This window comes from Pteronotus mesoamericanus, unplaced genomic scaffold, assembly GCF_021234165.1.
Source record: "Pteronotus mesoamericanus isolate MK-2021 breed Mesoamerican mustached bat unplaced genomic scaffold, CSHL_Meso_final contig_411, whole genome shotgun sequence".
Lineage (NCBI taxonomy): Eukaryota > Metazoa > Chordata > Mammalia > Chiroptera > Mormoopidae > Pteronotus > Pteronotus mesoamericanus.
Genome location: NW_026555154.1, coordinates 310,433 through 335,803, shown reverse-complemented (window position 1 = coordinate 335,803; position 25,371 = coordinate 310,433). Strand labels below are relative to the sequence as shown.

The 25,371-nt window shown below is 41.5% G+C and overlaps 1 protein-coding gene across 1 annotated transcript in view; it reads right to left on the bottom strand.

Moving 5' to 3' along the window:
* PDILT (protein disulfide isomerase like, testis expressed) overlaps window positions 1-24,901 on the bottom strand; it is a 54,816-nt gene extending 29,915 nt beyond the window's left edge. The window contains exons 1-3 of the mRNA XM_054577219.1: window positions 24,697-24,901; window positions 7,963-8,169; window positions 901-1,034 (exon numbers count right to left, since the gene is read on the bottom strand). Of these exons, the coding sequence (XP_054433194.1) occupies window positions 901-1,034; window positions 7,963-8,169; window positions 24,697-24,901 (546 nt within the window). The remainder of the gene's footprint in view (window positions 1-900; window positions 1,035-7,962; window positions 8,170-24,696) is intronic.
* Window positions 24,902-25,371: the final 470 nt, after the last annotated feature.

Genomic DNA, 25,371 nt, shown 5'->3' with positions numbered 1-25,371 from the left:
AATAGGCAAATACACAGAGATGAGGGGAGAGAATTGATAAGACTTCTAAGCATTTATTCCTTAATTGTTTTCAGAAGAGGCAATTTATTTGACTGAATGTATTGATAGTGTCAAATATAAATTTGGCCCCTGACTGGTATAGCTCAGTTGGTTGGGCATCATTCTGCAAAGCGAAAGGTTGCTGGTTCAATTCCTGGTCAGGGCACATGCCTGCATTGTTGATACAGTCCCCAGCTGCGGCATATATGAGAGGTGACTGATTGATGTTTCCCTCTCACATTGATATTTCTCGTTCTCTCTCCCTACCCCTCTCTCTAAAAAAATAAAAAAATAAAAATATATATGTAAATTTGGTATGAAAATATGGCTGTAGCTTCAGCCTTCATTCTTTAGCTTAAAAGCAAATTGGGGCCAAAAACACTGTCAAAAAATAGGATGGGTGAGAAAGAGGTATATCCTCTCCCACAATATAAATTTAATGCCAAAATCCTGACTTCAATGGGAGGAGGCAAGGAGTCATCAGAGTTACAGAAAATATAAGAAATTCATTCTCCGAAAGGAAAAACAATTCACAAATTATGATTTGGTGTTGTTCTAAATAGATCTCAAAGTGATCAGTTATACTAACTAATCAAACTAACTATACTAACTATACTAACTATATCAAAACTAACTCAGCCTCCTCACGCCACTCCTGTTCTTTCTAGTTAACTTCTCCTATCACATTCAGCTTCCTTTTCTTCTCCATTTTAATATTTCCCCCAGAAAACTAGCCCATTGGAAAATTAAGAATGGGTATGGAATTATCCCAAATGTAGGACCTCTCCTTACCCCATTCCCCTCCCAGACACAGGACTTCTCATCAGTTGAAAGCTACCTCCCATATCTTTAATTCAGTACCTGGAAGAAGCCAATAATAACCAAGGGCCTGGCTTTCATAAATTCTACCACTTGCTGGGTGTCAGTGAACAAAAATGCTTTCTGGCTAATTTGTCTTCGCAACCAAACGACCAAGGCAGCAGATTCAATCACTCCTGGAGATTGAGAGAGAGAGAGAGAGAGAGAGAGAGACAGTTAAATTGACCCCACAGAAGTTTTCTTTTAAAGTGCAGCAAGGGCCTGTCTTTCCCAAGTTTAATGTAAAGAAGACTCTTATCCTGGGCTTTCATTTCTTGAAGGCCATAGTCAGCTCTCCCACTTGTCTTATCCAGGTCCCAAGATATGAACATTAACAGCAGGTAAACTATATAGCACTTGCTAAGGACCAGCCACTGTACTTGAGCACTAAGTGTTTCATACATATTATATCCCCACAACAACCCTGCCCTAAGGGATAGATAATAATATTATTACTCTCCCCTTTTTGTAGGTGAGGAAATTGAGATTCAACTTGCCAATGGCCACCCCACTAACAAACCTGGGGATCAAACCCAGGAGGAAACAAGCCCAGTCTTTATTATTCACCTTCCAAAGTGGCAGTAAGATACATTTTTAAAATAAATAAATATTAAAAATACAAATCAAAAGACCAGCTAGCTACATGACCTTGGAAAAAAAGTCATCATATCTTTTTGTGTTTCTAATACCCTAGCTGAGACAAAAATGTGTGCTAAAGTTATAAATCCTGACTTTCATTTCTCAGCGATCCTGTGGGAGGTGCCAAGCACACAAAAATCTTAGCTTCTAAAATTCTAAGATATATACCGTATCTGGAGAGACATAATGGCATGTCAGAATGTACACAAGGCTACAGATGGATATACGTTTGCTGGGATTGTCAGTTTCACATGATGGTAAATAATGAAAATATTTTATATCAAAGCTTACTACAGAATAGAACAGAACACTTTAAATGAGTTTATGAGATAAAGCAATGTTTGTTGGGAGTATCTTTGGGTTATATTAATAGGGCTTTATTCATTCATTCTTTCATTCTATTCATTCATTTGATAAATATGCACTGAGTGCCTATTAAGTTATCAAGTGTTGTGTTTGTTCTTAAAGCTATAATGGTGAGCAAAAGAAAAAAAACACATTGCCACTGTTTTTTCAGCTCTCATTCTGTTTACAAGATATAAAAAAATTACACAAATAAATATATAAGCACAACCAGGTAAGTACTTGAAAGCAAAGTTCAATGAGCCAGTAACAAAGATACATGATACAGATTCTGAAGTGAAGGAGAGCTTCCTGAAGGAAATTACTTAAGAGCTGAAAATTGAGGGATGCATAGGAATTACAGGAGGCAATAAGAAGAGGGAAAGGCAGAGCAAACAGCCTGTGCAAAGGCCCTGCAACATGACAGGTTGCTCATGGAGCTTGATGAGTGCACATTGAGTTAGTAGAACAGCTAGAATGGACTATTTTCAGAGTCTTTGTTTATTTACCAATAATATTAGTCCTTTAAAAAACTTGTGGATCAAAAAACTATGGTACATTTATACAATGGAATACTACACAGAAAGAAAGAAAGAGCTACTACCCTTTGTGACAACATGGATGGAAGTGGATAGCATTATGCTAAGTGAAATAAACCAGGTAGTGAAAGACAAATACCATATGATCTCACCTATAAGTGGAACCTAATCAATAAAACAAACAAGAAAGCAAAATATAACCAGCAACACTGAAACAAAAAACAAACTGACAGTAATCAGAGGAGAGGAGGGTAACATGGGAAAAGAAGGGGAAGGGTCAAGTCAAGTCAAGGAACAAGTATAAAAGACCCATGGACAAAGCCAAAGTGGGGAGGGATTGAGGGTGGGAGGTGGGGGTGGGTAGGGCAGGGGATAGTTGTTGTGGGAAAATGGAGACAACTGTACTTGTTGAACAATAATAAAAACGAAATTTAAAAAATAAATTTAAAAAACTTGTAGTGAAGTATAGTTACATACAGAAAGGTGCTCAAATTATAATGTGTAGTTTGGTGATTTTTCACAAAATGAGGACACTTGAATCACTACCACCCAGATCAAGAAATGGAATATTACCAGTCCCTCAGAAGTCCCTGTTGTGTCCCCTCCCAGACCCTCCCCATGTCCCCACCTAAGGGTAACTTCTGGTGATGCTGGTTCTAGTATGCCTGCTCTTGAATGTTGTATAAAACATATAGCATCTGTTTTCAGGTCTGGTTTCATCATGTTTGTGAGATTCATCCATGTTGCCTATACGTGTAGATTTGTTCACATAGCTGCTTTGCCTTCAGTTGTGTCACCATTCCACAATTTATTAATCTGTTCTTTGTTGATGGGCATTTGAGTTGTTTCCAGTTTGGGGCTCTGCACTGCTGTTGGATATATGCCCAGAAGTAGAATTTCTGGTCATAGGGGATAATGTGTTCAGCTATAGTAGATACAGATTGGGCCTTTTTAAAAGCCACCATGAGTCAGGCTTATGGAAGTTCATAAAAGAAGGATGTGGTGATCTCAAAGGTCGGAGAAGGATGGATGAGGCTTCCTGCCACACTCAGACCAAGGCACTCCACTCCACTGCAGTCACCCCCACCTCCTGGACTTAGACCCAAGGCTGAGTTTCTAATTTTAGAGTGTTCTAAGCCATTTTTCGGGGAAATAAAAACCAGGCACCTATCATGGAAACAAAGTTTCTCTTATAGGTTTTTACCTGAAAAAATGTATATTCTAAGTGTCTTGAAAGGAATGGATTTTAAAACTCTGAAAATACAAAGCAGGTGGAAAAAAAAAAAAAAAACCCTGCGAACGGGTTTAACTTTCAGGTCCTCAGATCTGTCTCTCTGTCAGACTGCATTTTGTGCTGCTCTGCTGCTGTCCAAAACCCAGCCCTCTTTCTCCCCCTCCCACCCCCTTACCAGGCTTTGCACCTGCCAGCCTCTCCTCTGGGTTGCCCCTCCTTCCCTGTCAAGGATACCTCCTTCTGCTTCTTCAATTCTCATTTGGGTCTTTTATGACCCCTCCTTCTGCAATCCTCTATTTTATGGCCTGTTGTATTTTCTTCATTGAATCTATCTTTTCCTGAAATTTTGATATTTGGCTAACTTGCTCAGTAGCTCCTGACATGTCTAGCTCATACTGGGTGCTAAAGAAAAAAATTGTAGGATCAATCAATGAAGTGAATGAATCGCTAGATAAGTTGATTTTGGTCTCTCCTTTCTGGGATACATGAACTCCTTTTGCTCCTCCAGATCTCATGGTTCTGAGGTAGTAGCTCTGAAGTTCTCAATCAATTCCATCCTGAGTGCCTGTTGGGCAGGTGCATCTCTGGTGCTTGGGTACAAGCCAGAGTACAAGGTGACAACTGGAGTGTGAATGCTATGTCAAAGATTGACTCAGACCAAGCTGTGAATGCATCATTAACTGAGGCCCTGGAGGCAACCTGAGTCTGCCTCCCTCCAGAGAGACAAGTAAGGCCAAGTTTCCCAATCATCCATCCTTAGAAACTAGAGAAGTGGTCTGGAGCTTTGACCCAAGAACTAGATCTCATCTGCCTCCTACAGAGGTTTTCATAAAATTCACATGGTCACCCTTCTTAGCTCAGGGGAACCCTATCAAATCAGAAGAACTGGCATCCACTATTCATCCTGTTTTGGAAATGAGATGTTTAAAAGCTCCCATAGCTAGTGCTTGTCCTAAAATCCAGTCCCTGGCTCCATCCCAGCATCCCACTCCCTCTTTCTCTGGTTGGGGATAATACTGAGGAAGAAGAGGGAATGGGTAACCCCAGTAAAAAAGATGGCCAGCTCCTTACTTCAAGCTTGCCTATAGCAGGCCCTTGCAATTCCATCCCAATCAAACTCCAAAACGACTCTTCAGAATCTAAGTGTTCCAGGTACTGAACTAGGGTCAGGACACTAATAGGTTAATGATAACCATACCTGCCACTTTCTTAGAGAGTAGCAGAGCGTACAACAGGGATCAGTCAGCTGTAGCTCATGGCCAGATCTGGCCTGCCAGTTGGTTTTATAATAAAGAGGCAAGTTGAATCTCAATTTCCTCACCTACAAAAAGGGGAGAGTAATAATCGGCACACAGCCACATCCATTTGCTCATGCAAGGTTGTTTTCCCACTGCATCAACAGTTAAATAGTCATGGAAGAGATTGTCTGGTCTATAAGGCTTAAAATATTTATTATTCCCTCTGGCCCAGAGGCATTTGAAAGGATGCTCAACATCACTAGCCATCAGAGAAATGCAGATCAAAACCACCATGAGGTACCACCTCACACCGGTCAGAATGGCCATCATAAACAGATCCACAAACAACAGGTGCTGGCGAGGCTGTGGAGAAAAGGGAACCCTAGTCCACTGTTGGTGGGAATGCAGACTGGTGCAGCCACTATGGAAAGCAGTATGGAATTTCCTCAGAAAGCTGAAAATGGAACTGCCTTTTGATCCAGCGATTCCCCTGCTGGGACTATACCCTGAGAACACCAAAACGCCAATACAAAAGAACCTATGCACCCCAATGTTCATAGCAGCACAATTTACAATAGCCAAGTGTTGGAAGCAACCTAAATGCCCATCAGTAGATGACTGGATCAAAAAATTATGGTACATATACACAATGGAATACTACGCAGCAGAAAGAAAAAAGAAGTACTAAACTTTGCGACAGCATGGATGGAACTGGAGAGCATCATGCTAAGCGAAATAAGCCAGGGGACGAAAGACAAATACCATATGATCTCAGCTATAAGCGGAACCTAACCAACAATGCAAAGAAGCAAGGAAAATATGACCAGCAACACTGAAAGGAAAAGAAATCAACAGAGACAAGAGGGAAGGGGGGGCAGGGAAAGGGAAGGGAAGGGGAAAGTCAAGGAACATATAGCAAGGACTCATGGACAAAACCAAAGGGGAAGAGCTGAGGGAGGGAAGGTGGGAGGGGGCAAGGGAAAGAGGTGGGGGGAAGGCAGAGACAAATGTATTTAAAAAGTAAATAAATTAATTAAAAAAAAGTATTTATTATTCCCTCTGTACAGAAAATGGCTGTGGATTCCATGGAGCCATGAAGAAGTTATTCTACCTCATTCTACCTTGATTTCCTCATCTGTAAAAGCACCTCCTACACTGAGTTGTTGTGACATATAAGAAGAGACAAGAACAGTGCCTGAGACCCAGTAAATGCTTCAGATACATGGCACAGCTTGTGCCTTGTAAATTTATTCCTTTTTCCTGGTAACCTCAGGAGACAGATACACTCACCATCCTTGTTTGACAAACAAGTAAATCAAAATTCAACAGGAATTGATTGTTCCTTAGGTACATAGTGAGAATCTGAAGCCAGAGTTGCCTGTGTTGACCCCTGACTTCATGTGCTCAGTAGACAAGACTATGAGAAACAGAAACAATTCTGTGAAGTGAGAGGTTGAGGGGGAATCACAAATGCTGTGGAGCTCCACAAGAGGGGCAGGTGCCCTGACACAACCGCATAGTCAAGGAGGACTGCCAGTGGGAGGTAATGAAGTTTCCTTCAGGGCAGAGGAGGTCCCATGGGCTTCCACTACAAAAGGGATCCAACAGTATAGAAGTTTCCACATTGTCACCTTGTTGCCACTAACTGAAATCAGGTCTTTGACAATGTAACCTGGCACTTCTGATTTCTTGCCCCACAAAGAGTTACTAGCATGGGATCAATGAGCCACCATTGTTGAGGGTTGTCCTGAAATCAGTATGTATAGGAAGTAACTGTCTCTGTCCTTGTCTTTCTGCTCCTGCCCCCTCTCCCCCTCTATTTCTCCCCCCATTCACATACCACCTCCCACAAGCCAGCAAGTCAGGTGCCACAGCACTGCCAGGTCTCTTAAGTAACCTGTCCTGAGATTTACGCTTTTGTTGCACATTCCTCTGACCTGTGTGTCTCCTGCCCTCTTGTGTCTATTCTGAAAGCTGCAAGGCATCCTGCAGTCCCTGCAGCTGGTAGCACTGTCTTGGTCTCTTGGTTTTTGCAACAATATTCAAACCAGACTTATTGCAGACCTGCTGAACATGAGGCCTTGTAAAAGACTATCTCAGTTTCCCGAGATACAGCCATTCCACACACACATAATGGGAACATTCTACCAGCTTAGTACCAGTTGTGCTGGGTTCATCTGTGTTCATTAGTGTTTTTCCATCCATCCATGTGGTATACATATATTCATACATTCATACAGCTAACATCTTTTAAAATTAGGGCCTATCATGTGCCATACCTAGGCACATAATTCTTCAAGTATTTTCAACATCAAGATAGAGCTTGACACATGTTGACTTCTCAATAAAAGTGCATGAAATAAGTGAATTACTGAGGTAATGAATAAAATGTATGATAACAGAAACAAGAGTTTGGTAGTCACTCTGAAGCAGATCTGTGTTGTTACATCATCTCTTAGTCTACCTTATGGCAAGCAGTGTTCCCTTAGCCTGGAACCAAAATTATTCTAAGGTTATTCTAGGGAGAGGATTGAGGTGGAAGGGGCTTAGGTGAAGTTAGGGACTCACTATATAGTCTCTGGTGGTTTATAAACCACATTGCACCTGACTATCCCAGCTCTTGGTGCTTCTAGGACCCACTAGCTGAGATGCATGCCAGAGAGACATGTAGCTTACATGGTCACCAGAATCCATCTTCCTTATGGCCTTCTCAGCCTGTTCATGAGTAGAATCACATAGCAGAATCTTGGTCAGTGGAATAAAAATAGAAACGATGCCACTTCCAGATCTAGACTATGAATACAACCAGTGGTAGTTCTCTGTCTCCTTGCCCCAGTTGCTGACAGGATACAGAGGAAAGAACATGTGGCTCAGAGGCCCTAAGGGAAGATAGAACCACAGCTGGAAGGATCTGGAGTCTTTGAAAGACTGTGAAGAGCACAGTCTCTACTCTCTGGCTGCCAACTGAGCTTTACATGTTAATAAATTCATAATTCTGTTAAGCCATTAAAATGCTGGTGTTTATGTGTTTCCATAGCTAACATTACCCTGACTGACATTCAAGCACCATTACCTTCACAGCTGATGGGATCCAACCTGTTGCTCTCAAAAAACAGCTTCAACTCCGGGGTTTTCTGAATGTCAAACTCCTTCCGAAGTTCCTTCTCAACTGTGATGTCCACTTTGCCAAAGCCGATCCCATTCTTGCCTTTGCCCATCATCTCCACTGCTTTGCCCAGCTCCTCAGCCAGGTTACTGGATTGCTTTGAGGATGAGTTGTCTGAAAGAGCAAGTGGGAAGCAGAACTTGCTAGAGCCTCTCCCCCTCCAGATTCCCAAAGAAGAAGCTTGGTTTGCCTATTTAGCTCCCACGACTTTCTCATACTCTGATGATACTAGGTGAATTTTCAGAAATGTGACATGTGGTTCATGAAGTTGTCCACTTTGAAAGACATATGTTAAGGGTTTTTGTGGGGGAGAGATTTTCAGCATCACTGGAAACTATGCAGCTTTGGGCAACTTAACCTTTCTAAGCTCCATTGTCCTCAGAGTAAAGGGGAAAAATAGTGGTATCTCATGGAGTTGTCACAATCAAAGGATTTACTTAAAAATTAGTTATATAATGCTTATTATTTACAAGAGCTTTACATGGATTAAGCCATTTAATACTCCTAGTACCTCTACAGGGTAAGTATTATTATCTCAATTGTATAGATGAGGAAACTGATGTGCAACAAAATGACCTGTTCACCTAGGGCCATGTGGTAGGCAGAGATGGAGCCAGTATCTCAATATACACGATTGGTTCTCTAACCTCCACCAGGCCTGTCAAACCCTTAGCACACACTGTTATTATATATTAACATGTCAATATTATATATAACTCTGTATAAATATAATATATAAATGTCTACATAAATAATTCTACATTATAATATATAAAATGTACATTTTAATGTGTTACATATTATAATACATATATAATCGTTACTGTTATTGTAAAATTACGGGGGAGCAATAAGGAGACAGAACGAGAGAGTATAATCACCATCTGGTGGAAAGTCCTGGAGCTAGCAGGCAAAATTTGGCCCCAACAGCCCTATAGCTGCATAAAACATGGCAGAGGACTCTCAAGGAAAGAAGACCACGAGTGGGAATTGTGTGTATAGGGAGAGGTTATAATGCTCTCCTACCTCGTCTAAGACCACCCCCTTGGAGGGGGGTTAAATAGACCTCACACTCTGGATTAAGATATATACAGTGACAGATGATTACTAGACTAGTTTTCACATTGTAACATATATAAATATAGAATCCTTATTTTCTACACCTGAAACTAATATAATATTTGTATGTCTACTATACTTAAATTAAAAATTGAAATTAGATTGGACTTCAAGATGGTGGAGGAGAGTGGAAGTCACACTGACCTTCTCCCAGGACCAACCTGAAATTACAACTAAATTGTGGAGAAATCACCTGGAAAACAACTGAACAACAGTGAGAGAGGAGCCTTAAAACCTTGGGCAGACAAAGGAATCAGCTTCAGATCAAACTAACTGGTAAGAAATGGGGAAGAGGCTCAAGAAAGTGGACTGGGCACCCACAGACACAGCGCCAGAAGGATATTGATACAGCCAGTTAGAGCCACGAGAAGACCAGGATCTAAACCATAATAAGCAGAGATCTCCAGCCTACAGCACCAGAGCCCAAAAAGCACACAGATAACAGCTAGCTGTGAAAAGCAGCAGTGTGCTCTCTGCCTCAGACAGGCAGCTGGAGATATAGAGTCATTTAAAGGGTCAATGAAAAAAATTGTAGCGGCAGCCACTTTACTTGGTCTCTGGCAGAGGTGGGGTCAGAGTAGTCTGGAACCGCCTGAGGAGAGACAGGAGACGGAGGCTTGGGGGAAAGAACTGAGAAAGAGGATGGCAGAGTCCTGGTGCTGACTCACACCACATTCTGCAGCTGCCATCTTGCTCAGGCAGAACACTCCTCTGAGTGGCAGCAACATGAAAGAACATAATCACGCTCCCAGTAGGCTCGGCCCCAGCCTGGTGTTGTGCAAACCAGGACACTAGTATAGAGTAGCAATAATAGGCAGTAGATGCCGGTCTAAAGGGAATTCAGAGTGGTCTAGAGACACTTGAGGAAAGTCAGGCAACAGAGGCATTGGGGAGAAAACTGGGGGAGTAGCTGGGGGTATCCTGGTGCTGACTTCTACCCCATGCAGCAACTGTCATATTGCTCAAGCAGACTACTCCTCTGAGTGGCAAAAGCATGAAAGAACACAACAACCCCACCCACAGGAATGACTGCCCTGCTCTGATGGCTGAGGGGAGGGTGACTAGATTAACAACTGGAGGAGACGGACACAGATGGTATATTCCTGGAAGTCTCTTAAAGACTGCCTAAGGTCAGATGGTGTCAGCAGCTGACATCATCACAGGCAGATCCAGAAAGAAAGAAAGAAAAAAAAAAAAAAAAAGAAAGCAGTCTCCTACCAGAGTAGGTCATACCATGAAGTCTGGAAGTCAAGACAGATCAATTTAAAAGGAGAAGCAAAGAAGAAGAGTCTCACAAATAATGGGAAGAAAAAGAAACACCCCCAAATCAAAGGGAAAGGAGGAATCCCACAAAGAGAACTAAATAAAATAAAGGCAAGTAAATTATCAGATATTGCATTCAAAACAACAATTCTAAGGAAGCTCAGTGACCTCAGTGAGCTCAAAGTAAATTCCCAAAAACTACAGGAAAACTATGAGGAACTTATTGAAAACATATTGACATGAAAAAAGACATAGAAACTATCAATAAGAGGCAAGAGGAAATGAAGAATGCAATTTCTGAATTGAAGAACACAGTAGAAGGAATCAAAAGCAAGCTCAATGAATCAAAGGATCAAAACAGTAAGATGAAGGACAAGGTAAAAAAAAAAAAGCTCCCAGAAAGAGCAAGAAAATGAAAAAAGACTCAGGAAGAATGAAGAGGCATTCAGGGAAATGCATAACAACCTGAAACATAATAATATTAATATAATAGGGATACCAGAAGGAGAAGAGGAACGAAGGATAGAGAACCTGTTTGAAAAAGTAATGATGAAAAAAATCCCTAATTTGACTAGAGAAAAGGTCAAACAAGCCCAAGATGCACAGAGAGACCCATTCAATAAGAAGCCAATGAAGTCCACTCGCGGACACATCATCATTAAAATGGCAAATATCAAACACAAACAGAGAATGCTAAAGGCAGAAAGGGAGAAACAGGTAGTAACATACAAGTAAGCCCCGATATAGCTAGCAGCTGACTTCTCAACAGAAATGCTACTAGCCAGAAGGGAATGGCAAGGAATATTCCAAATAATGAAAAGCAAGAGACTGCAGCCAAGACTACTCTACCCAGCAAGGCTCTCAATTAAAGTGGAAGGCAAAGTAGGGAGTTTCCCAAACAAACAAAAATAGCTAATGAATGCACCTCCACCAAACCAACAGTACAAGATATGCTAAAGGGACAACTTTAAGGAGATGAAGAAAGAGAGTGAGAGAGAGGATCACAGGTACAAAGAGAAAAAATGAGTAAGTACCTATCAATAATAATTTTGAATGTAAATGGACTGAATTCCCCCATGAAAAGACACAGGAGAGCTGAATGGATAATAAAAATGACCCACACACATGCTGCCTACCAGAGACCCAAGTGACCACCTCAAAACAAAGGACCTACACTACTGAAAGTAAAGGGATGGAAAAAAATATTCAAAGTAAATGGACAGGAAAAAAAGCAGGGGTAGCAATGCTTATATCAGACAAAATAGATTTCAAAACAAGGGCCATAAAAAAAGACCTAGGAGAACATTTTATGGTACTCAAAAGAAGACTCCATCAAGAACACATAAACATTGTAAACATATATGCACCCAACATAAGAGCACCCAAATATTTAAGGAAAATCTTGGAGGACTTCAAGAAATATATAGACAGCAACACACTGATAGTAGAGGATTTTAACACCCCACTGTCAAAATTGAGTAGATCTTCCAAACAAAACATCAGCAAGGATATTGTGAATGACGCATTAGACAAATGGACTTAACAGACATATATAGAACCTTTCATCCCAAAGAAGCAAAATACACATTCTTCTCAAATGCACAAGGAGCATTTTCAAAACTAGACCACATGACAGGACACAAAACATTCATCAACAAATTCAGGAAAATCAAAATCATAACAAGCATTTTCTCGGACCACAAGGGCTTGAAACTAGAAACCAACCTCAAGGAAAAAACTCGAAAACATTGAAACTCATGGAGACTGAATCGTACACTATTAAACAATAAATGTGTCAATAATGAGATCAAAGAAGAAATAAAAAGGTATTGAGAAACAAATGAAAATGAACACATGACAGTCCAAAACCCATGGGACACAGCAAAAGCAGTCTTGAGAGGGGAGTTCATAGCAATACAGGCCTACCTACAAAAAAAAAAAAAGAAAGAAAGAAAAGAAAAGAAACATGTCAAAAAAACCACCTAACTCTCCAGCTTCAAGAACTGGAGAAACAACAACAAACACAGAGCAGAGCAAGTAGAATAAAAAAATAATCAAGATAACAGTAGAAATAAAGGACATAGAAACTAAAAGAATGATTCAAAGGACCAACAAATCCAGGAGTTGGTTCTTTGAAAAGATAAACCAAATTGACAAGCCTTTATGCAGATTCATCAAGAAAAAAAGGGAGAGGACCCAAATAAATAATATCAGAAATGAAAGAGGAGAAATAACTACTGATACCACAGAAATACAAAGGATTGTAAGAAACTACTATGAACATATATGCCAAGCAATTTGAAAACCTCGATAAAATGAACAAATTTCTAAAAAAGTGTAACATTCCAGCACTGAATGAAGAAGCAGCAGAAAGCCTGAACAGACTGAGAACAGCAGTGAAATTGAAGCAGTAATCAAAAAACTCCTAGCATAAAAAATCCCTGGACTGGATGGTTTCACAGGAGAATTTTACAAAACATCTAAGGAAGAGCTAACTGCTGTCCTCCTCAGACTACTCCAAAAAATCCAAGAAGAAGGAAGACACCCCAAAATTTTTTACGACGTCGCCATCATCCTAATCCCAAAACCAGATAAAGACAGAACAAGGAAAGAAAACTAGAGGCCAATATCACTGATTAAAAATAGACACTAAAATCCTAAACAATATATCGGCAAACCGTATCCAGCAATATATTAAAAAGATCATCCACCATGATCAAGTGGGATTCATGCCAGAAATGCAAGGATGGTTCAATGTATGCAAATCAATAAATGTAATACATCACATAAACCAAAGGAAAGACAAAAACCACATGATCATCTCAATAGATGCGGACAAAGCATTTGATAAAGTACAGCACCCATTCATGATAAAGACATTCAGCAAAGTGGGAATAAGGATGGCATACCTAAACATAACAAAGGCCATAGATGAAAAACCTACAACCAATCTCATACTCAATGGACAAAAAAAGTTTTCTCACTAAGATTGGGAACAAGACAAGGATGTTCGCTTTCACTTCTATTCTCCATAGTATTGGAAGTCCTAGCCACAGTAATCAGACAAGAAAAAGAAATAAAAGGCATCCAAATTGGAAAGGAGAAAGTAAAACTATCATTGTTTGCAGATGACATCATGGATGTACATGGAAAACCCCATAGACTCCACCAAAAAAGTACTCGTCTGAATAATTTGGCAAAACAGCAGGATATATAGTCAATATTCAGAAATCGAAGGCATTTTTGTATACCAAAAATGAAATGTCAGAATCATTAATCAGGAAATAAATCACCTTTGCATAGCAACAAGAAAAATAAAGTACCTAGGAATAAACTGACCCAAGGAGGTAAAAAACCTGTACGTCGAAAACTATACAACACTGAAGAAAGAAAATAAGGAAGACACAAATAAAGGGAAGCATCTACAGTGTTCATGGAGTGGAAGGACTAACATCATCAAAATGCCCATACTACCTAAAGCAATTTATAGATTCAACACAATTCTTACTAAAACACCGATGGCACATTTCACAGACATAGGACAAATGTTTATAAAATGTATATGGAAACATAAATCACCCCAAATAGCCACAGCAATTTTGAGAAAGAAAAACAAAGCAGGAGGGATGATAATACCTGACATCAAACTATATTACAAGGTCACTGTAATCAAGGCAGTCTGGTACTGGTATAAGAACAGGCACATAGATCAATGGAACAGAATAGAGAGCCCAGAAATAAACCCACGTCTCCATGGTCAATTAATATTTGACAAAGTGTGCAGAGGCATAAAATGGAGTAAAAATAGCCTCTTCAACAAATGGTGTTGGGAGACCTGGACAGCTACATGCAAAAAATCAAAATTCTATGACAAAGGTAAATGATACACAAAAATAAACTCAAGATGGATAAAAGACTTAAGTATAACTCATGACACCATAAAAGTCCTAGAGGAGAACATATGCAGGAAACTCTCAGATATCCTTCACCAATATGCCCCCTAAAGCAAGGGACATAAAGGAAAGAATAAACAAACAGGACTTCATCAAAATAAGAAGCTTCTGCATGGCTACAGAAAACATCAGCAAAATAAAAAGGGAACCAACAAAATGGGAAAATATATTTGCCAATGATATCTCATACAGGAATCTGATCTCCAAAATATGTAAAGAACTCACATGACTCCACTCCAGGAAAACAAACAATCCAATTAAGAAGAGCTGAACACTTCTCCCAGGAGGACATACGCGGGGTCCAGAGACATATGAAAGGATGCTCATCATAACTAGCCATCAAAGAAATGCATATTAGAACCACAGTGAGATACCACTTCACACCAGTCAGAATGGCCATCATAAATAGATCAACAAACAATGGGTGCTGGCGAGGTTGTGGAAAAAAGGGAACCCTAGTACGCTGTTGATGGGAATGCAGACTGGTGCAGCCACTGTAGAAAACACTTTGGAATTTCCTCAAAAATTTAAAAATGGAGCTCTCTTTTGACCCAGCGATTCCATTGCTGGGAACCCTAAGAGTCCTAAAACTCCAATTCAAAAGAACCTATACACCCCAATGTTCATAGCAGCACAACTTACAATAGCCAAGTATGGGAAGCAACCAAAGTACCCATCAGTAAATGAGTGGATCAAAAAATTATGCTACATTTACACAATGGAATACTATGCAGCAGAAAGAAAGAAACAGCTACTACCCTTTATGACCGATTGGATGGATCTGGAGGGCATTTTGCTAAGTGAAAAAGCCAGGTGGTGAATGACAAATACCATATGATCTCACCTATAAGTGGATCCTAGTCAGCAAAGCAAGCAGGCAAGGAAAATATGACCAGCAACATTGAAAGAAAGAAGAAACCGACGGGGACAGGAGGGAAGGAGGGAGAGGGGCAGCGAGGATGGGAAGGAAAAAGGTCAGATCAATCAACAGGCATGAAAGGACACATGGACAAAGCCAAGGTGAGGAAGGATTGGGGGGAGTGGGGGGGCAGGGGAAAGTGGTGGTGGATAAATAGAGACAAATATATGTGAAAAAAATAAAAAAGAAAGAAAGGAAGGACATTTTAAAAAATTTAATTACAAATTTTCTCTGCCCCTCACATTGTTGGGCATTGGGTGGGGGTAGGAGAGGAACCTTTCTTTGGAAACAGCCTCAGTGAGCTGGCACATGATCCTAGAAGCAAGGTATTCCTGGAGGACTAAAAAGCAGTCAAATTTGCCTTTCTACCTCCTGATAACAATTTGAGTCCCTCATCTGGTCCCTCTCCACCTGATATCTGAGGCAGGTGGGCCAAGCAAAGGCACCTTTTCCAGCCAGAACTCTTTATCTTTTTCAAACACCCTTGTCCATCTGGAGCACTGATAGAAATAGCAAATCACCTCCACTGCTGTAGACAAGGTCCAAGTTCAACAAAACCCAGAAAAGCCATGTCTGGGACAGGTGGCATGTGCCCCATTGCCAGTCAGCACACCTGCTTCTGCAATGGAGCCTGAAAGCAAATTATCATTTTTATTAAACTCCCAATCAGTGAATGGGAAGTAGGACCTTTAACTTCCTCATAGATCAATCAATGCCTGTCCACTACCTGCTTTGTCAGCATCGTTGTCTTCAATACTCCTATCTGTCACCACCTGCTGGCACTGGACTGTTGCTGGCCACCACATCCTACAGGCCTCTCCCCTAGCTTTCTTATAGATTCAGTGGTGCCTGACTCAGGATTGTTAATTGACATAGCCTTCAAATCTGGGTTTCTGAGGGAAGGAGCTCAGAGGGATAAGAGGAACACAAGCATGGAATGATTGTCAAAGATGGAGTTTTAGAGATTCCACACATAGCTCAGTGCTTCCGTGTCCAAAATGAAAGTGAGAGAAAGAGGTTGTGACAGCTCAAATGCTGGGATCTGACAGCTAAGAGGAAAGGACTTACCAATTCTAGTTATGGGGATTCATCCCTCTGTCCAGCCAGTGAGCCAGCAAATCTAATTAGGACCTGCAATGTGCCAAGGACTGTTCAAGGTACTTGGGATTTTACAATGAACAGTCAAAAATTTCTGCTCTCATAGATTCAATGTGGAATGCGAGTGAAAGAGAGAAATCAAGGTGACTCTGAGGTTTTTGACCTTAGCAACCAGAAGGATGATGGTGATGGTGGTGACAATGACGATGAAGATGATAATAATGATAGGAAGATAACATTTATTGAGCACTTACTATGTCAAGTTTTTTGCTAAGTGTTACATGCATTTTCTTGGTTAATCCTTGGAACAACACCTCTGAGTTATCTACTATTACGGGTGATGAAAGTTACAGACAAGGAAACAAAAGCCCAGAGGCCTTCCTGCTAGTAAGTAGCTATGCTGAGTTTCAGCTTCAGTATCCATGCTCTAACTGGCTTTATACTTAAGGTCTGAAAAATCTTCCTTCTTCCTCAAGGGGAGTGTTGGGGTATATTTCCCATCTCTACTGCATTGGGTGGTTCCCATTAGAGAAAATAGAATATTTAGAGCCTATTTTCTGGCTTCTGAGGCTCTGGAACCTTGAGTTCTGAGTTTGTAAAGGTAAAATGAATGCATATACCCCTCAGGTCTCAGAGCCTATATCCTGCCCTGGCTAACTGGAAATGTTAATTTGGTTAGGGCATGGAGACACTTACATACACATTGCTGCTTAGGCACAGACTTCCTCAGGTCCTGAGCTCCAACTAGGTCATTGTCTGGCACATTCCTGGTACTCAGTGAATGTGAATTCCTTAGGTTAGCTCATAAAACAGTTATTGTGATTTACATTACTTGAGGTCAAGATAAGGTGATTTTTAAAATATCTCCATGTCTCAGTTTCTGTATCTATATAATGGGGATATTAATAGATCCTATACCATGGGATGATCCAACATAGTAAGAGAAGTTACGTAAAGCCCTGGCACAGGAGTGCCCAATAAACATGAACCATTATGATGATGTGTGTGGCCAATTTTTGGCCTTGCTCTTACAGACTTCTCTCTGGGAATAAAGGATCCTATGGACATGTCAGGATCTTCAGATCTTCTGGCTCTTGGGGAAAGGAAGACAAGGGTGGCCAGCATCAAGTCACTCAACGCCCAAGGCTTCAGCCTACCATGTGGCTGTCATGTGGGTTTGAGGTAAGCAAATGGGAATAGGTTGTGGTTCTCTGCCTGCCTGCATGAAGTGGAGACATGTTCATGGGTAATAGACCTATAATCAATATTTGTCTGAGTCCATAGTATTTAGATAATCCTGGGTTCCCTTTTTTGAGAAGCCCATGTGAGTCAGATTAGAGGCTGATTAATGGGGGAGGTGCAAGTACAGGAACTAGAGATTAGCTCTCAGCACAAGGAGCTGGAGGCTGCCTTTCTTTAGATTATGGGTGTCATTGAGGAACACTTGGCCATATATGGCGACATTTCTGGTTGTCACAACTGGAGTTCTACTGGTCTCTGGTGTGCAGAGATGGTGGATGTTGCTAAACATCCTATAATGCACAGGGCTCTACCCCATTCTCTCACAAAACACACAACAAAGCAAAAATGTCAATACTGATGAGGATGGGAAACCCTGTTTTAGACCAATGTCCAGATCAAGTATGGAAAATTATTCTGAGAATAAGCCTCTTTCCCATCCCATGTGGCCACTTACAGAGTACAAAGGTGCTTACAGGTGGTCAGGATTTCAGGATTGTCATCAACCCTTTCTAGCTCGTCAAGGGCCAGCAAACTCCTCTGACTATTGTTACGGCCTACAAAGCCCCAAAGGCTTCTGATGTTCATCCTCATAACCTCATTTCCGGCTACTGTTCTCTTCAGCAACTCAGCTCCAGCCATCTTGCACATTTCTGCCTCAAGGCTTTTGCACTTGTTTCTGCTGCCTGAAGTACTGTCTTCCCAGATAACTGCAGGTTTTCCTGCCTTACTGCCTTCACTGACACCTCCTCAGGAAGGCCTTCCCTTTTCTCGTTGTCTCATGGAGAACATTATAGGCCAAAAAAAACCCTCATTCATTCATTCCTTTATTCTTTTTTTTAAATATCTCTGCAGACCTACCATGTTCCGAGCACAATGTTAGATGTTAAGAATTAAGAGATGAATAAGATTTGGTCCCTATACCCCATGGAGCACACAATTTTAAAAATGGATTCAATTTTTAAAATTCAATAGTGTTGCAAATCCTATGAAAGGGAGGGTATAAGGGCTGTGCGACTACATAAGAGATAAGAATAGCCATTCCAGGTAAGAGTGAGGTGAAAACAGCCTCCTGACAAGATGACTTTATGAGCTTAAATCTACCAAACCAGATGAAGAAGTGCACAAGGACACTACAAGCAGAGGCAACTGTGAACACAAAGGCCCTGAAGCCTGAGTCAGTGTGACCTATCTGACAACCACAAATAATTCAGGGTCTAGAGTATAGTTTTCAAGTGGAGTGGGGAAGTTGGCCTAGGCTAGATCGATCAGAGGGCATGGTAGCTAAGTTAAGGAGTATGGGGACTTATAGAGTTTTTGGGGTTTTTAATCAGGGAGTAATACCATCAAATTTGCATTTTAGAAAAAAAAATATGTCTGGGTTCATCGTAGGGATGGGACAGAAAGGAGAAGAGAGACCATCTGGGAAGATGCTGCAGTGGTTCAAGTGAGGAATGATGAGGCTAGAGCTAAGGTGGTAGCAGGAGAGTTGGGGAAAACTGGAGATTGCAGAGGGCTTTGGGAGGTGGTATCAACAGGACTTGGAGATGGATGAGAAGTGAAAATAGAAAGGAGCCAAGAATGACCTTGGGGTTTCCGACTTTGACATTGGGTGGATGGTAGTGCTTTCAGTTAAGGCAGAATGTGAGAAGCAGGTTGCTGGGAGAACATCAAAGATGATGAGGCCTACTTTTGGACACACATAGCACTTAAGATGTGAGAGGGACATCCAGGAGCAAAGATCCCCCCTGACCACTGGCTTCTGAGCCTGGACTCCTTGGAGAGAGGAAAAAATGGGCAGCCACCGAGGATTTGAGAGTTTTCAAGACACTGTCTCTCTGAGGACAATATTGGAAAAGTCATTTTTGTAAGGGACCCATTTACCCTTAGAAAAAGCTTTTATACTGCTTTTGCCAAGTGATTATTTTTTTCAAAGTCACTTTAGAAGGACTGCAAGTACTTAAGAACTCATTTTTTATTTAAACTGTGTATTGGAAGGAATTAAATATTCAAATGTAGTGAGTTTGAGTGTCTCTTTTAGATAAGCCTCTGCTGGTATTCACTGCTTGGAAATACCCACTGGTGGGAATGCTTTAAGTTTAAAAATAATCAAATTGATTGTTTTCAAAAATAATTAAAGAATATAAAATTGATTGACTCTCTATGTAGCCCCAGGTTCAGTGTCAATCTTTAGGTGATTAAAGGTCAGTTAAAGCCCCAAAGAGTCATGAACTTGCCCTTCTGTCCTGCTTAAAATATAGTAGACTTGCATTCTCATGTGGACCAGATGTGTTCCCTAGTCCTGTTCACCTGCTATGCCATTTTGGAAGGGTAAAAATGTGTTTAGATGTATGTTGTGTCATGCAAAAATATATGAATTTCTCTAAATTCTTCAACAACTCTACTGAGGGCCCAGGATTCAGAGATTAGAACCATAATAAAATGGAGAAGATGGCTTGGACACCTGACTTGTGTAAACCATTAGCTCACAATTCCACAAGAAGCAGAGTAGGTTATGACATCGTTGTACAAGATCACTGAGGAGGCACTGGGACAAGGGCAACTGAGTTGCTGATACTGTAACTTACTCAAAGTTCCCCATGAAAGTGGCATCACTCAGAGAGAATGTATAAGAGAAGAGACAGAGATTGAGAAAAAACTGGGAGGCCTGAATTTCAGACAGGGGATACAAACTCTAATTTGAGATAGGTGTATGTCTGTGTGGGGTTGGCTGGCTAGGGATGTGGCAAACTGACAGGCAAGTTTTCTCCCAATTGTCATAGTGCAAGAATATGAGCTAGTGCTTCCAGATCCTCTGTTGTTTTTTTTTTTTTTCCAAGAACAAATATAAATTCAATTTTAATTGTGAAATCTTCCAATTTTTAAAACACTATGTGGGCTAAATATAACCCACCTGCTGGTCATCTTCAGACCATGATTTACCTATTACAGTCTTGATTTCAGGTTTACAGGAAAGAAGAAGAGACATGAAGGAGAAATAAGAAAGTGAGCCAGAGAGATCATAGGGAACCAGAATATAATGGGCTCATGGGCACCAGGGGGCATAAGGTCTTAGCATGGGGCTGCAAAGAGGTCAAGGAAGGTGAGGAGCAGCAAGTGACCCCTGGATTTGGGAGCCAGATGCCCTCAGAATGTTAGCTTGAGCCAAGCAAGGTCCAGAATAGATCCTGACTTTTCTGCCCATAAGATAAACTTTCCTGGTTCACACCAGGAAGCCCTTATATCACTAGTGTGTTTCTCAGCCATGCCAGCTTTAGGTTATTTTTGACCAAAGGCCATTTCAAGTTTTCTATGTCAAAAAGTAGGCACACATAGATTAAGGAAGACAACATCACATGTTCCGCAAACCAAGTTTTTTCCTCTCCATTTATACTGCTAGACTACATTTCCGCAGCCTCCTGTTCAGATAGGTATGGCCAAGGGCAGAGATGTGGCCAATCGAATGTGGGTACAAATGATGTATAACAGTGTTTCTCATGATGTATGGCATATGCTAATCACCTGTGATCTCATTAAATGCAGATTCAGATTCAGTAGGTCTGGGGTGAGACCTGAGATTCTGCATTTTAGTGAGCTCCTCAGTGATGCTGATACTCTTGGTCCATGGGCCACACTTTGAGTAGCACTGATGTACACCATTTTCAGGTCTGGCCTGGTCCTGAAGCATGTGCTCTTTCTCCCTCTCCTTTTGCTGGCTGGACAGAGGATTCAGTGAAGTACTCTTGGCCCTAAGTCATGCTTGAGTTACTTGATGGGAGGATCCTGGGTGCTTGAATGACTGTATGGAGCACATCTCCTCTGCAGACCTGCATAAAACTAAGATATAAGCATGAAATGAAAAGTTATGAACCTGGGTTTGAGGGGTTATAAAGTTTAGCTTTCCCTGCTATTGCAGTGTTCTTTAAAATATCTGATCAGAATCAGAACAAGGAGTTTGAGTGTAAAAGTGGGCAATCAATTTTAGAATTCATTTTTTAAAGGACTTCTCTAGCATTATAAACCTACAATACGTAAAGTGCTAACAAGACAATTGTGTATTCAAGTTACCCTACAACCTTGGATATTGTGGTAAACATTGTGAATCAGCCATTCACAGCCATCTTTTCCCCTTGCTTTTTCAACCATAGAGGTTGGAAACCTAAACCATTCACTATTCCAGACACCTCAGTAGGGAACAACCCTGGGCCTTAACCAATAAGATATAACCAAAGTCACCTGTGGGGCTTCTGGAAAAGTGTTTTTTTTTTTTTTTTTTAGGAACATTCTTGGCTGGTACATATCTGTCCCTTTGCTCTTTGCCTGTCCCATTTTTTTCCTAGCTAGATGTGCGATGCAATGCAAGAGGTGCCATGGCCATCTGGTGACCCTGAGCTACAACATGCCAAGGATAAAGGGACAAGAAGGTACAAGAAGACTGGGTCTTTGACACTGCGGAGCTGCTATGCTAGTCATTGACCACCTATCTAGGGCCCACATAGGTTATGAGATAAACTCTCGAATTTAAGCCGTTATTAGCAGATTCATTATTACTTGAAGCTGAACTCAGCTATCACTGACAAGAAGTTATGAGTTGCATCTGTTCACATTCCACAGGGTCAGGGGAGAATGGGAGCTCATGTTTCCTGAGCACCTTCCATGTTACCTTTCATGTTTTCATGTTTCCTGAGTGCCAAGTCCTTCCAGACACTCTCAGCTGATCCCTATAACGACTCTACCAGTTTCATTATTTCCACTTTACAGATGAAGAAAGTGAGACACAAATATGTATCCAAGGCCACATATCAACATCTAGTTCTTGGCAGAATAGAGCTTCATTCACACTCAGGCTGGTCTGACTCTTAAACCCATGTCCTTTATACCAAACCTTGATGTCACTTAAGGACCAAAGTGTGTGGATGACTCAGTTTAAGAGAAACTCTTTGGGTTTACCAGTGCTTTGGAATAGGGTCTTTGGTAAACTTGGGCATCAGCAATCATAGAGTCCAAAGACTTCTGCTGATCCCACAGCTCTGGCTGAATATCCTCCATCACTGGTCATCACTGGGAAGCCAAATAACAAGAATTCCTCTCACTTGAAGCCAAACTCCAAACATCAAGATGCATTTGCATCAGCCTGGGAAGCCCTTGTGCATGTGAAGACACAAGGGTACAGGAACCAAGCCACAGAAGACTGCTCCGTGGATTTGCAGTTGGAAGAGCCATTTCAAGGACATGTCCAAGTTGTCGCTTTTCCTTAGGGCACCCAAAGTATAGAGTTTGGACTATTCTAATGGCATGAATAACATTTTAAAGAGCTTCTCATGCCCATGATATTTCTAGCTTAAACTATAAAGTCTTTGAGAGCAGAAACCAAGGCCTTTTTCTTTTGGCACCCCCACAGAGCCCACCCAGGGCCTGGCACAAAGCAGAACTGTGTGAAAGTGGGGCAAATAAGAACTCAACAGTAATATCTCTGCCTAATGAGTGCTCACTAGGAACTAATGACTATATCTGAACCCATTTCCATCACCCCAACAACCTGTAAGGCAGAAATTACTGACCCTTTTGTAGAGACAAGGAAGCCAGTAATGAGAATAAAGAGAATGGCAGGCAATATATTCTGAAGCTCTTATTATGCACCAGGCACTGTGCTCACGTAAATAAAGGCTCACAGAGTAATCAAGTTCACATGCCCAAGGTCACCTCATTAGTAAGTGGCAGAGCCCAGCATTTGAGCATAGTACTGTGATGCTCTAAAGCCAGCTTTTTCCAATTACACTCACTGGTCAGACTGGAGTTAGTAGAAACTCTTTAAAGGGTTATGGTTAGAGGAGAGCCAATAGTGGGAGAGGGAGACTGCATATGCACAGCAGCTGAGAGGAGGGAGAAAGAGGAATATGGGTGGGAGGCTGCATGGGAAGAGGCAGAAACCAAGAGGTGAAAGGCACTTGCCCTGCATAACCCTACTTAATTCTGGAAACTTGGGCACTGACTACTCTCTGGGAAATTGGGTGGTTACTGGCAGGCCTGGCCCATCCTGGAAGTGGGTCTTGGGGATTGAAATGGAACCAGCTACTTCCCAGAAGTAGCTCTGAAGGCAAGATTCTGGAATCAAATATATGCACATCTACTTTCTGCATCATTCCAATTTTTGAACATGGGAAGTGTTAGAACCCAAGGTCTTCATTCCTTACTTATGAGCTGTGTGATGTCATGCAAATCACTTGACCTTTCTGAACTTCTGTTTCCTCAGCTATAAAATAAGGAGATGTATAGTTCCATCACACTGGGATGCTGTGAGGGTTAAGAGATTTAGCATTTAATCAGGCACTAAAGACAGTGACACAAAGGAAGACACAAAGAGAGGCACTATGGTCTCTCATAGTGAGAGCTGTCATGTAAATACCTTCCACCCCGTCCCCATGCACAGCTGTGGGTCAGTGTCTCTCGAAAAGGAGGACTGTTCTCTCCCCAAGAATGTCTGTTCATGCAAAGGACAAGAGCCCAAAAGGTAAGAGTGGCCATGCAGTTCAGATAATAAAGATAATGGTCTAAACTCTCTTGAGAGCCTGTCCATAGCTGCCATCATTTATTGCTCTCATCATCATTTATTGCTCTCATCCTCTGCACATCATTTATGGCTGTGTTCCAGCAGCTTAACATATTATCTCATTTAACCTTAATAACAATCTCGTACAGTCATTATCTTCATGGCCATTTTACAGAAGAAAAAATGACCAAGGTTCAGAATGTGAAGAACAACTGAAGGTAAAGCCTGATTCCTTGTCTTCAGTGGGACAGAAGAGCCACATACAAATCAAAACTATAGTGGCAACATACTACAATATCTTGCAAGTTGTCTAACCTCCCTGGACTTGTATTCACATCTGGAAGGTGGGAATGGTGGTATATACACATTATTTTTTAAAATATTAACAATATATGTTCTTATATGTTTAGCAATATATAAAAATTCTCTGTCTTCCAGGAGCAAGGATGCAGGTCTCACCTGACTCATCACCCACCCCCCAAGGATTGGGGAACACTCACGAAAAAGCACCATGAGGAAGCGGGTCTGGTTGAGCATCTGAGTCAGGCCAGCAGGTGTCAGCACCATCAGGTTGCCTTCCTCCATGATGTGCAAGGGCTGGGACAGGTTGATGTTGATGTTCTCCTTGATGCTGTGCTCTGGCAAGTCCAGGACTGCAGAGACACAAAAGGCCCCCAGCAGCAGAGATATCCAGAGCAGCTCCATGACTGTCCTGCAGGGCAGGAAGAAAAACAGCGGTTATCAACACAGGTGGCATGCCCCACATCATCGCTCCCTCCCCTTCTTCTTTCCTGCCCTTCAATCCCTGTATGGAGTACATGGCAGAAACATGACCCACTGTCTTCCTAGCAGTCCCCACAGCTTGGCAGTGGTCCTGGAGGAGAGGCAAAACATCAGGTTACCCTCGGGGCTCATTTAAACTGTGCAGACGTAGCTCAGAGACACAGGGCCCCACTCAGAGTAGCAAGAAGCCCAATCACATACCAGCCATTGAGCCCACTGGTTGCCCAGACACTAGGCAAGACTTTTGAAAAGATGAGTCTTAGGTTGAGCCTCTGGACCTCAGAGATGATGAGTCCAATCCCCCATCACAACCTCTGTTTCATGCTCTTCCAGCTCCTGTCTGAATGTCCCTTATCCCAGGAAGCTTACTACCTCACAGTGTACCTCATTTG